A 13,939-nucleotide genomic window follows, 5' to 3' on the forward strand; every position below is an offset into this window, starting at 1 on the left:
GTAGATCAGGTCATGTGTAATACCTTTTAATTCACTTTTTTATATGTCACCTTTGGACCACAAGTATTTTAATTTGTTTCTGTGTGTGTGCGCACACACGTGTGTGTGTGTTGATTTTGGAGTGATGCCCAGAGTTTCCCAACTCACATTTGAGGACTGTACTGCTTAGGTGCTATACAAACACAACTGCTGTTCTTGTGAGGTTGTATTAATAGTCTTCCACCTGTAAAGCCAAACTTCTTGTTATGACTTTGGTTATACAAGGCTGAGAGGTGAAGCAAAATATAATTTTAGAAATTCCCTGTTACTGAAATAAGTTTCTTAAAAATATTCTTTAAGTTTTGTTTTTGTTTTATTTGGATATCTCATGGAAGATGCAGGGGATGAAGAGCAATTCCTTTTAATGGCAGAGTTGGTCAGGATACGTTTCATTTAGTTGAGACAAAAATAATTAGTCTTTGGGTGAAGTTCAAGAAATGGAATTGCATTTAGAATTAAAATAAGTGGTTTATCTACAGCATTAGTGTCTAAAGAGGAGACTTATACTCTATCTGATTAAGGGATTGAAAGAATAGTAAGGTTACAGTGGTGGTGGGGAAGAAAGCAGGTAGAAGACTTGAAGGCTGTTGGAGTTGCAGTTAATGTTAACTGCAGGATTCATACTGCATTTCAGTCCGAGTGCACTTTTTGCCTAGTTAACTTTTCCCATGTTGCTGCACGTTGAGTTTAAATTTCTATTCAGCTTGAAGAGTTATAGATAATATGATTTTTCCTTCTGTTATTTTTTTAATGCTGAATTGGAGGAATGAAGTAGTAGACTTCCTAAAATCATTACTCATCTTGAGCATGTTGTTTTAGCATTGTGTGTTTAGTACGCTTCATATTTGTCAAGGGAATAATTAATTGGTGATATGGCAGAAGATTAGGTTCACGAGTAGTTGGGCATGTCCTTGTAAAAACTTTAGAAATCAGACTTAGAAATAATGACACTGTTAAACACAAAGTCAGCCTGTACATGCCTGGTGTGATGCAGGAGGAAAGGATCCTTTCTGCCTCCCACTGTGATTTATTGTACAAAGAACGGAAACCTGCACACAGAAACCTAGCTGTACTCGTACCCTCAGCATCTACAAATATAGCTGAGATAAGGTTGACAAAACTAAGGATTAAGCGGTGGAGGAGAATGCAAATTCAATCCCAGACAAGGGCGGCATGGTGATGTACCTTCCCGTAAGTCCAAGCCTTATTTACTGTTTTACTCTGAGGTCTGAAGGCTCTCGGAGGTCTTGTCAAAATGGTTTCTCAGGTAAATACAAAATACTATTCTAAGGCAATGCTGCTGTCAACCTGCATGTACGTTAGTCAGTGAAAGCAAAAATTCTTCAAAATATTGTTTGTGAGTTGTTTTTTTTCTTTTTCTGCTAAATGTGAGAACACTAAATAAAGTTTTCATTCTAATCTTATTCAGGTATTTATCTATCAGACTTGACATATATCGACTCTGCCTACCCATCAACAGGGAGCATTCTGGAAAGCGAGCAAAGAACAAATTTAATGAACAACATTCTTCGAATTATCTCAGATTTACAGCAGTCATGTGAATATGGTAAGCTAGTGTGTAAATACGGTGGCATTAAGAAGAACAATTTAAAAAGTTTTAATATTTGTCTTTTGTAATGCGATGTAACCCATTTGAATGCCATTAATGCTCTCCTTCACCCTCTCCGCTCAAAAGTCTGTTTATTCTGGTATTATTGGTTATGAGAGAGCATCAGCGTGAGGAGACATAATAAAATTACCCTTTTCTTACATCGCACACATTTACATCACATACATTTTTGCAGTACGTATTTTCTGATTAAAAATGTGGAATACACTGTACTTAACGGTAGTTTTACTACTAAGTTGTAAACTTGTATCCCTGTGTTTCATAGTTTTGTGACTATGAATTCTAAAAATTGCAGGATTGCTTTTGGAGTTGTACTTCTACTGGAGATAAAAAAATATATTCAGCTTGTCTTTTGGACATTTATAGTTCTATTCATAGGTCAGATAATGTATTTTTTTCTTCAAAGGTTGTCTCCCTCACAATCCACTTCAAGTTCTAGTAAAGTTGTAAGGCTGTGTTTGTGATGGTGGAACGTGAACTAGCACACTTCACTGAGGGCTCAATGTAATGAGAATGTGGGTTGTGAGGAGTCCTCAGATACAACCTTCCAGGTGTGGGACTTCAGTTTGACCAGGGGCGCGCTCTCGCTTTTCCCTTACGTGTGCTCTGATAGGCAGAGCAGCTCTAGGGGATACAAACCTGGCTTTATGGATGTGGGGAATGTCAGCTCAACATGTGAGAATTGCTGTGAAGGACAAAAATTTCAGCATCAGTAGGGACTGTAGTTTGTACCTTCATCTCACATAGAGAGGAAGGAGATCTGATTCTGTTTAAATAGTTTCTGGAAAATAATTTTGCTTACCAATGAATGGTACAGTGGTAATGAATGTCATCTGTTCTCCAGATATTCCTCTGTTGCCTCATGTCCAAAAATACCTAAACTCGGTTCAGTACATAGAAGAACTACAAAAGTTTGTAGAAGATGACAATTACAAGTAAGTATGAAACGCTATAACTGACTGTAACTCATTACGTAGTAGCTTTTATAACACAGAGCCTGTCATTTAAGATTGCAGTTGTATCAGGGGATTATGCGTCTCAGATGCACCAGTTGCAAGTAATGAGGTTACAGCAGGGTCTTGTGCTCAAGACAATTTTCAGCATGCTGGATGGCATATTCCTTCCTTTTCTGTGTCTGATTGCATCGAGCCCTAGCTTTCAGGTCTGTTTGGTCTTTTGATTTGATCTGCAGACCTCTTTGAGTGTTCACTAATGAAGACTCCATACTTCTGGCTGACATATAACACTGTTCAGTCAATAAGATGGATCCCATGACTGGAGACAGCTTATGTTATTTTTCATCAGAACAAAGTCATCTCTGCGTTCAGTCCCCAGTTCTTGCTGACTGTGACTTAAGGCTTTAACTTCCATATATATTTTTCACTTTCATTTCATATTTTTTTCTTTGATTAGGTTATAGTGTGAGTAAAATGTAAACACTTGATTTTTGAGAGGCAAAATATTGTCCGTGTCCCCACCCATTCCTCCCAGCATACCACCCGAAACAGAGGTTTCCATTTCCTTAATTAAAAGATTATTGCTGTATTAAGTGATTTGGCATCAAGCAAAACTGGGGGATGGAAATCTCTGGCATGAGACAGGAACAAGCCCTCAGGATAGGAATAAACCAAAAGCAAGTCTGTTGCATATGAAGAAGGTTTTTGTTCATTGGCTGACCTGCTTGAGGGGGTTCTCCACCCATTCCCATCCTGCCTGCCTGGGAAGTTTGGCACCTCAGTTGTGTTGAATTGATTGCTTGTGTAGCTGTATTCGAATGGTGGGAGGGGTATGCACACTAGAGGAACAGATACGCCTTACCATTTAATAGCCATAATTTGGATTTACCAAAAGGTAGCAAATGGGGACCCCTTAGTTTATGTCAAAGAACACTTAACTGTTCAGACACCTGGCTTCCCTTCTAAGATTTGTAACTTGTTCTCTGCATTTTCGTATGCAAGCATCAGGCTTTGCCTTTGTGCTGAAATGTTCTGTAGCCTGATTTTGAATACTGCTTGCTTATCACTGAGACTAAAGCTCTGTGATCAAACATTTAGAGGAAAAAAAAACCAACCCAAACCCAAATTTAACTGTGGTGTCTGCTTCTTAGAGGCATATTGTTTTACTGAGTTCCATGCTCCGCCTTACTCCACCTTCCCCAGGCACGACTCGTTACTAGTGGGAATTTTATTGCTGAAGGAGCTACAGTCTCTTTGTCCTGTACAACCCATGTTTTGATAGCAGGGAAATGAATGGAGACAATTACACGTAATGCAGAAACATGGCCGCTATTCAGGAAGTCTGGTTTTACGCCTATAGGTTTTGTATGTCTCCAAACCGAATCTTTTACTGGGGAGAAGTGTATTTTGAAGAACTATGCTTACTATTGGTGACTATTTTACTTTTCCCTGAGGTGTCTGCAAAAAGGCTGAAGTTAAAAGAACGGCCGTTGTGACTTGAATACATCGATTTTCTTCCTAAAGGATTTTATTTTATTTTAAAAAATTAAATATTAAAATTTTAATGAGTCATTGCCAGACTGCCTGGGGATGGGAAGGAGAGGAGCTGTCACACTTCAAACTTTCTTCCCAAAATTTAGTGGATGCTTTTCAAAACCTGCGAATCTCAAAGTTTCTAGTTCTGCAAACTGTGTGGATGATAAATGCTTGGTCTTCCTGGAGTTCTCTGCTCCTGGAGTCTGACCTCTTTGTGGTACTGTTGGAAATGGCGTTAAAAAGTGCCTGTTATAGGAAAAAAAAAAAAATTGAATTACAGATGCAGTCAAATTGATAATGTATTTTCCAAACTGCAAAATACAGATTTTGGCTTTTAGACCAGTAAAGACAAAAGGCTTGTCCTGGCACACTAGTGCACTTCGTAGAAAACTTTAAAATATGAAGAGTAGCAAGTATAAATATTTTAGCCAGGTTAGGGTAGCAGTTGTATACTTTCTATTCTTCCCTGTTTTTATGCTAGAGTAGTGGTGTCTGTGCTGAGTTTCATGTTTCTGCTAGCAGTCCCAGGACCATGCAGGTCCTGCCTTACGCGTGGCTGTTTTTTCCCTGGAGGGTGGTGCCAACGCTGAGCAACGGCCTCTTCCCATGTTCCTTCCACAGTGTGACTTTGCCACACCTTGTTAACAGCTCTCCTTGAGCTTTTGCTCGCAGAGGGTGAAGATGGCGACTGGTGGCTGTTTGGCTGCTTGCGTCTGGCTGTGCCAGCTGCCTCGGGCTCTCTGATGCAGAAGAGGTTGCAGGACTGTGCCATAGCCAAGGTTTGCTGCTGAGTCCGGTCCTCCTTCAGCATGGTGTTGCAAACCTGTCCTGGTCTATATGAACCAAAGCAATAGACTCATTGACTACATTATGCCCTAGCATGTAATTTTGTGAATCCTGGGCCCTATTCAGTAGTAGGGTTTTTTCCTCCACCACCCTCCCCCAACCCCCCCCCAAAAAAAAAAAAAAAAAAAAAAAAAAAAAAAAAAAAAAAAAAAAAAAATGTTTGGAAATAGTGTGTGCTAAAGATACCTACGCACACTTTGTATTAACTTTATAGTGTTTCTTGCAGTTATAACAGGTGGCTTTCTATTGTGAATTTTAAAAAATAAAACTTCAAAAACTTATACGCTTCTATTTCCTGATAAAGTAATTTTTAATGCTTCTTTAATGCAGACTTTCATTAAAGATAGAACCAGGGACCAGCACCCCCCACTCTGCTGCTTCCAGAGAAGATTTAGTAGGTAAATGCTTAATAAATGTGAGAAGACTTGAGGTTGTCAAATGCATTATTTTTGAGTTGTGAACATGAAAAATATTTGCCTGAGGCTAATAAAGAAGTGTGAAGTATAAACACTGTATATTTGTAATAAAAAGTCTAAAGATGATCTGTAAAGAAATTCTTTCAAGGAATCGAGTCAGTTTTTTAGGTTCTTGTATGTATTGTGGCACTAACTTGTTAGTGTCATTTGGGGTGAAGAGCTATTAAATATTCATTCTTTGTTGTGTCTAGACAGAAGGGCTTTCATATAAACTTTTCATGGTATAATATGCTTCCAAAAATTTACATCATTTTTCATCAATGCCAAAAGTGGTTGAAGGCAGGAGTTTCAAAACATAGAATCAGTGGGACTGTTTAATGTCAATGTAGGTAATGCAGCAACCTTTAGGACTTACAAAATACTTGTAACTAGATGATCTGTTTGAAATAAGTGTGTTTATTTTTAATTCTGTGCAAAACCCCTAAAGCATAGTTTTTTAAATTATCAATATGAGTATATCAATGAGTTTTATTACAGGCTATCTCTTACAAATTGAGTTTAGGAAGTTTTGTGCAACTCTTCCACAATTTTCTGAGAAGTAACCCTGACAGTAATTCTAACGTTACTCGGGAGTAATGTCTTTTTTTCTTCCCAGGCTCTGAAGTCGGAGCGTCTCCACAAAGCGGACGGAAAAATGTTGCAGCTGAAGGAGCCTTGCTACCACCAACACCACCTTCGCCTAGGAACCTGATACCGCATGGGCACAGGAAATGTCACAGTCTGGGATACAAGTCAGCATTTTATTTAACCGGAGAATCCTTAGCTTTGTGATGTATCATCTTTCAATACAAAAGCTTTGCTTTTGAAAAGTAGCATGATTTGTACGCAGTGTTTCACTCAGAGACCAATTTGTGGCAAGAGACCAAGCTCAGAACTATAATGGTCGTATCCCAACCAAAGAGAATTGGTCAAAATAGGGAGACTGTGTCTGTTACGATGATAAGAATAGCCAATGAGTTAATCAAAATAGGCTCTTTCTGAATGACAGAACTATCCTTTAGAGCAACTCAATGCTCATTAAAGTTTACCTTTAATGAGCTAGAATGCAATTATAAAGTTCAATGATGTGTTGTAGTAAGACAAAAATATCTTAGGATATTGAAAGTAATTTTTAAAGTACTCCTGACTTTCTCTTTGCTCCAAGAGTGCTGTGCAGTTTTAAGCCTAGCAATTCTTATAGATAATATAGTTTGCAATACAGATAATACGGTTACTTACGACCATGATTTAGTTTGGTATTTGGAACACACTACATGCAATCCTTCAGGGTGTCAAAGCAACAGCTTTTGAAATGTATTGAGAAAATGTTGTAACAGTCTTATCCTGTTCATTTCTAGTTTCATACACAAAATGAATACGGCTGAATTTAAAAGCGCAACATTCCCCAACGCAGGACCAAGGCACCTACTAGATGACAGTGTCATGGAGCCTCATGTACCATCCCGAGGGCAAGCAGAAAGCTCCACCCTTTCTAGTGGAATTTCTATAGGTAGGAACTGTAAACATACCTGTGCAGTACACGGTCTTTTAATAAAGATTTTAGCATGATTAGTTGGCAATTGTACAAGCAGTGGTACTGTTCTAAAATAAAAATTCTATTTTAGAACAAACTTGAGAAACATGGGTGGAAAAGGGCAGCATAATTTATACAGCATGAACTACATGCTGACAAATTACAAAAAAGCAGATGTTATTTTTAATATCCCCTTTAACGATACAACCACTGTTATTCCGCTTCTTCCTTGATGGGGATGGTGGGAAGCTCAGGGCACTGTTTCCTACTTCCCCCCCAGCCCCCAATCAATCCAAATTAAAAATGTCTTGTGGTATGATTTCTCTTTAAAATTCCATATCAAATTGACAGGGAGAACTGTAAAGTGCTGACAGTCTTTAAGACCATACTTTGTAATTATTCCTTAATTTTGTTGGGAGTAGATAGCAATTTAACTTTCACATGCTTCAAAATATTAGAATCAACTTCATTTTGGTAAGTTACTGATCTTCAAATATTTAGGGTGTTCTTATTTTGAGAACTCCTGCTTCCTGAGTTTCTTATGTGACAGCATTTGCTCTTTTCTCCTGTTACATCCAGATCCTTAAAGCGGAGGGAGGGCAGGGCAAGTGCCTCTCAGATCCACCTACCCAGGCTTAGGTGCAGCTAGGGTTGAGAAATGGAAGCTCTCTCACAGTCCTTTTTCTCAAAATTATTATCTTATAGAATTTGATGTTATTCCATATTTATGTAATGCAGGATTTTTGTAGTGTTATGCATTTCTTTGGATAACTTAATTTTAAAAAACGATTTTGCTTTTTAGCCCTCCTGGGGAGAAGCAAGGTCACGCAGTTTCAAATTATGCTGGTTTCAGGAGCTGCTCATGTATTTTCTTGAGAAGAACATGTTCTGAGCAAACATTAGATATAATTTTCATGTGGGAAAAAGTCAAATATCTAGAGACAGTAATTTTAAAAAATCATGTTGTTAATAAATCTGTGGATCTAGCTTTGACCAAAGTAGTTTGAACCTGTTCACATCAGGTAGCTTCCGCTAGTAAACGTGCATTGCCTCTGTCCGTTTTTCTACAGGCTCTCTGGCAAAAATGGCAAAGTTTGCCTTTTCAGGATCATCCAGCAGAAATGGTACTTCTTATCAGGATACAGACAGCTTGCATTCTCAGGAATTGCACAGTACAGATTAAAGCTTCTCATGCATCTAAGTACCCTTCAAGTGCAATCTTCTCAGCGTTATGCTGGATTTAGGGGAAAAAACAAGACTTCTTGTCACTTTTGTTGAGATGTAGCATTGCCTTTTTCTCAGTGCCGTCTTTTACTGATGTTTTCTGTCTAAATATCTAAGAAACTTCTCTGCATTTGATCCTTTTTCCAGAGTAAATTATTTATTTGCCTCCATTGGAGCTTAGCAGGGCAGGTTTTCCAGAGCTGATAGTCAGTTTTTTGTGAGGTACAACTAAGAACCAGTCACAGAATACCAGTCACCAGAATACAGTGTTTCCCTTCTTTGTCTGATCTCTGGATTTTTCAACTCTTTTCTCTTGCTTAGCTCAGGCGTGACCTTATCGACTTGATGTAGTCACCCTTACAAGTTGGAAGAAAATTGCCACTTCAGAAGACTCATGAAACAGCAACCTTATGCATTTTGTGTAAGATCAGCATTTGTGGTTAGAACTTCCCTGCTCCTGTTCTCTTCCACCTCCAGCCTCCCCATACTCCATTACTTTAGTTTTGTCAGTGTTTTGACAGTCTAGCATCATTGTTACTTTTACTGCCGTTTGATTATGAAAATGTAAATGACACAAGATTATTAGAGGTGCTAGAAATACGTATGGAGGAAGAGAGTAAGTTCTGGGGGCTTGCAGTATCTGTAACTGAAGAGTTCTTGGAAACGTAAGTCGTCTGGCATTCTGTACTGCTACTTCAGCAGGATTTAAGGAAGTTGATTGAAGCTGCTAAGTTCCTCCATGTTTGAAGTAGTCTGTTTACTCAGGACTTGGAAATAGTACAGTCACTGCAGCAGAGAGAGGAGGTTTACAGTATTCTACAGCACAACTTCAAAAGACAGTCAAGAAAAATTCTGAATGTGCATACTGAAAAAAGCGTTATTCCTCACCTTGCCCATAAATGTGGACTTAAACCTGTTGCTCTAGAAACAAGACTACCTTTTCTTAGATATAAGCCTATATAGGATTTAACTTTTTGGATAAGTAATCCCACTTCAAAGCATGGACAATATTTCTGATAGGCCAGCACCTTGAATGCAACCTTAAACATGACTGTAATACTACTTTAAATCGCTCTTGTGTTTTGGGGGCTCGGAGGTGTTCAGACACTTGCAGTCCTTTCATATTGGAGGATCTGATCTAATCTTCCTCTACATCAAGTATCAAAAAAGCAGCAGCGTAACAACAGTGTCTATAGGACGTTTGTGTGCAGCACAGTACTGTTACATTGCTTTATCGAAATTCTTAGAGCATGTGAGTTCGTGTATTTTTATCAGGCCTCAGGTCTGAGTCACCTTTGCTGTTAACAGATTACTATTGTCTGCAATTAAGTAAAGCAAGTTATAGGCGTGTTACGAAGATTCAGCAGAGGACTGTTTCTTTTTCCACTGGTGAACACACCATCTTCACATACATGAGGACTCTTGCACTTGCATTTCTTCAGTTATCAATCTGAGAGAAGCTTTCAGTCTGTGATAAAGAGATCAGTTACAGCATCACTAGGTCTGAGCGTCAGGGCTGTATGAAATCCTATTCTGCATATAAACATATTAAAACTGAGCAGTTGATCCAGCAGTGTGTGTCTAAACTAAAAATAAATATTCAAGTGGTGATGGACAATTTTGATTGTTGTACTGGGAAAAACTGATCTATTCTGGGAGTGGTGAGTAGCATACCAAAATTTTTACATAAGTGTGACTAATCTTTCAAATATGAAGGATACACTAAGTGGGTATTTTTCTTTGTAATGACAGATTTCTAAAGCAGCAATGCAGAAAGTGACCCAGGTATGGGATTTCTGGAAAATAGTCCTATCTGTAACATGAAAACCATGGTCAGAGACCTTTATCAGATTCTTTTCTTAATTTCAGGGTCTGGAGGCTGATTGCGTACATTCAACTCATTCTACAAAAACTTAGAACTGAAAAAAAATGAAGATACAGCCCCTGTTGTACTAATTCCTTGTGCTTGGGTCAAAACAGTTCTTTTCAGTTTTTTCCAGCAGTGATGAGGCTATCCTAGTTAGAAGGAAGAAACACTTGACCAGTCATATATACAGTATCAGACGGGAAATGTCCTCTTGAATTCAGGAATGTAACAAGAGGAGATAATCTCTTCTAAGTTTTAGATGTTCATAATTTAGACAGCTGCATTTGAGCTTGTCATTTGGAGCTCTTTATAATTACATAGAGAATTAAGATCTTCAAGGATATGATTAATTTCATTCTTAGGTGGGTTATGATTCATTTCATTCTTAGAATCCACCCTAAATTTGCCACCAGTAGGTCTTAAAGCTACAGGATAGTTTTGTTCTGTGATCCCTCCATTTTGATGAGATGACTGTATACACTTTCAAAAGAGCAAGCTCGCTCTTCTGAGGTCTAAGCATTGCTCTTGGCTGGATTGAGGGAACCATCTGCACACTCTCACCAGCTCTTCTCCATGTATTTACTGGCTTTCACCTAAAAGTAGCATAAATTAAGATGCTTTTACTTTGATTGTGGTTCAGCTCAGAAATAGCATGAAACGTCCTTTCATTTGTAAGATTAATTTTTTTAAGAATACATGTTTTTCTAATACTCTCTGATTTTCATTTCCTTTTAAAGTATTCTCTTCTTGCGTAAGTGTGCTCTTATGGATCTCTACAGCAATGTTCAGTGCACTTCATTAATCGTCTCAGAAGTTCTGTATTTCCACTATTTCTTATGATTTGGTTCAGCCGCATTACCAAATTTTTTTCTGAAGCTGTATTTGTTTACAACGGCTAATTGTCCAAGTAATTCTGTAGAGGTAAAGGGACAGTATAAAATAGACCCCTCTTTTCATAGATTGTGTCTGTGTAGTTTTTCTCCTCTTACGCCACTGGATGCAAAGTAATTTTGCTTAGGAGGGTGTTTTTTTGAAGGGTGCATTCTCACACGTATGCCATAGAAGAATAGGTATTGAAGTATGAACACAGAAATATTTGGCTGAAATTGAGAATGTAATTTTAGGTGTTTAAAAATTCTAAGAAAACACATTTATAGGTTATGTTTGTAGCAGTGTTGGATGCAAATTTCGTTCTTAACTTTGGAGTGTTTTCTTTTTCAATCTATCTTTTCTCTTCCGCTTATTTTTCCTAATCTACAATGAAAACTCTGGAAAAACTAAGGCTATTGAAAATTTACCTTAATTTGTGTGTTCCAATCACTTAAGAATAACTTGAGCCTTTGATCTAATGCAGTCAGAGAAATTAATGCTGCAAAGTCAAAGAAAGGTATTTTAAATCAGTTGGAATTAGTGTAAGAAAGTGCCTTTGTAAGAACAGTACATTTTCAAACCAAAACTGGCATGACATGGATACAAGAATATCAGCATTTTAATGAATTCCTCTTTTAAGTCACCATCTTGAAGAACTTGAATTCTACAAGGGACTATGTTTCTCTTTAAATAAATAAAGTATAGGTGTAGGTATACAGTGTGTGCATTTACTTTCAGGTTTTTGGCAGCCTATAGAGCAGGGGTGAACTCTACACAGCCAGTGTTTGTTTGATTCCTTACCCTGTACTGTGCTGTTCAGGTGTTTAGGACGCTGAGTCATCACCAGTCTGCATTAGAAGATCAAAGTTCAGGTAGAGTTTCAGGCAGAAGAAATAGGTGTTTTTTTTTTTTAATATTCCAATTAAATGAGTATATAGATGTCTCTTGCCATAAATCTGGATACCCTATTTTGTTATTATTTACTACTAGTTTAGTGATAGGGTAAATATAAGAGCTGTATAATGCTTTAGGTTAAAAACGCACATGTAGATGCCTGGATTTGAGAGGAGAGGGTTATACAGGAGTTTTAGTACCCCATTTCTTCGTGAATCCTTATTAGTATTGTTTGGTCCAGGGCATACACTTGGGAGTTTTTTTGTGATTAATGCAGCTGTACAAAACCCCTGTTTCTGCCCCATCTTTGTCTTACTTGGTTATTTGCCTTTGTCAGCTTTTCATGATGAAAGTCGTTATCGGTGATGGTATTACATGTTTGCGTTGATTCTCTGGCAGCATATTGCTTGAGTTGTTTGCCAGTCTCTGCACTGTTCTTATTTGGTTAACTAGCAAGCCAAAGTTGAGCTATTTAAACTTTATTGTCCAATAGTTAAATGGTAATGAACTAGTCCAAATACACATGAGGGTTTTCAGTACGGTCATAGACTCAACAAGGCAGAACATAAATTTAGGGCATGAAGTCCATCTCCATGATGTTAGCTGTGCTACAGCAATTGATGTTCAGGCCTCCAGACCAATTTTTTTCTGTTTTCACATTAGAATTTCGAGCTCTGTCAGGTCAGTCACCAGCTATAGTGACTGCAACTCTGGAAACACTATGTAATTGAAGCCAAGAGAGTGTCAGTTGCAGATTTGAGAAGGGGAAAAAATTTTTAGTCTGAGTACTTTTTAAACTCTTTGGGGTTGGTTTGTTTATATTAACACCTGTTTAACTTTAGGGACTAACTTCTGGATAAAGGAAGCCTGTGTTAAAGGTTCTATGTCCTCAGACTTTCAGCAATGAGTGGATGCCGCGACTTGGGGAGAACGGCTACGCAATGGTATAGATATTCCCTATCACATACCTCGGAACCTAGCCTCGCGCTGTTTGTGTGGCTGTAGCATAGACACGTGTATGCCCATCTACAAACGTGAACAGAACATTCACGTCTGTATTCAGCTGCAGTGCTGGAGCTCTAGAGAGGGCTCTGGGGAGACCTTATAGCAGCTTTCCAGTACCGAAAGGGGGCCTACAGGAAAGCTGGGGAGGGACTTTTTAACAGGGAGTGTAGCGATAGGACGAGGGATAATGGTTTCAAACTGAGAGAGGATAGGTTTAGATTAGGTATTAGGAAGAAATGTTTTCCTGTGAGGGTGGTGAGATGCCGGAACAGGTTGCCCAGAGAAGCTGTGGCTGCCTCATCCCTGGAGGTGTTCAAGCCCGGGCTTGGAGCAGCTTGGTCTGGTGGGAGGTGTCCCTGCCCAGGGCAGGGGCATTGGAACTAGATGATCTTTAAGGTCCTTTCCAACCTAAACCATTCTATGATACCCTGTGTAAACAATCCTGAAACTTTTCAGATAATCATTTGCACAGCAAAAAAAAAAAACATTTTTCCAATTGCTGTTACTCCTAAGACAGGAAAAAACCTTCCTGTTATGTAGTAAAGATAAACACGACTTTGGTTTTTGATTTTTTTTTAACCCTGTACAGTAAATTTTTTATTTTGTTAGCATTAAAGAAAACTAGGAAGACAGTGGTTTGTGTCAAGTGGCTTCTTACACAAACCCAAAACTTGTGTAGAACATTACTTAATAGAAAGGATTTATACTCCCTAAGATTTGTTATTAAGTTTAACCTGAAGACCTGCTTGAGGTTGTTGGAAAAACTCAAATATTGAGTACATACTTGAGAAGAATTTAAGAAGGTGATATATTTTCAAAGTACTGAATGAATGAAACATTTCCAGTTGAGGTGATAGTCAAATAGTGCACTTAAGGTTTAAAAAGAATTTGGCTAGGTATCTAACTCTTAGTAAGTTAAAAACAGTTCCTTTCACCTCTGTTTTGTTTTGGAAGGAGGGATGTAATGTATATTCTTTTGCTTTTTGGGAAAGGGTTTTTTTTTAGTATCAGAACTTTTGTTGTGCAAAAAATCTAAGGTTTTTTAGAATCTAAAAGAATTCTGTTCCAGATATTCTATGTAGA

General features: G+C 38.1%; 1 protein-coding gene across 10 annotated transcripts in view; it reads left to right on the forward strand.

The window, feature by feature from the left end:
• RALGPS2 (Ral GEF with PH domain and SH3 binding motif 2) overlaps positions 1-13,939 on the forward strand; it is a 152,272-nt gene that overhangs the window by 111,023 nt on the left and 27,310 nt on the right. For all 10 annotated transcript variants that reach the window (XM_054211237.1, XM_054211245.1, XM_054211238.1 and 7 more), the window contains 5 exons: positions 1,469-1,606; positions 2,514-2,604; positions 5,338-5,405; positions 6,079-6,214; positions 6,821-6,972. In XM_054211237.1, the coding sequence (XP_054067212.1) occupies positions 1,469-1,606; positions 2,514-2,604; positions 5,338-5,405; positions 6,079-6,214; positions 6,821-6,972 (585 nt within the window). The remainder of the gene's footprint in view (positions 1-1,468; positions 1,607-2,513; positions 2,605-5,337; positions 5,406-6,078; positions 6,215-6,820; positions 6,973-13,939) is intronic.

Source organism: Rissa tridactyla, chromosome 8 (assembly GCF_028500815.1).
Source record: "Rissa tridactyla isolate bRisTri1 chromosome 8, bRisTri1.patW.cur.20221130, whole genome shotgun sequence".
NCBI classification, from domain to species: Eukaryota; Metazoa; Chordata; class Aves; order Charadriiformes; family Laridae; genus Rissa; species Rissa tridactyla.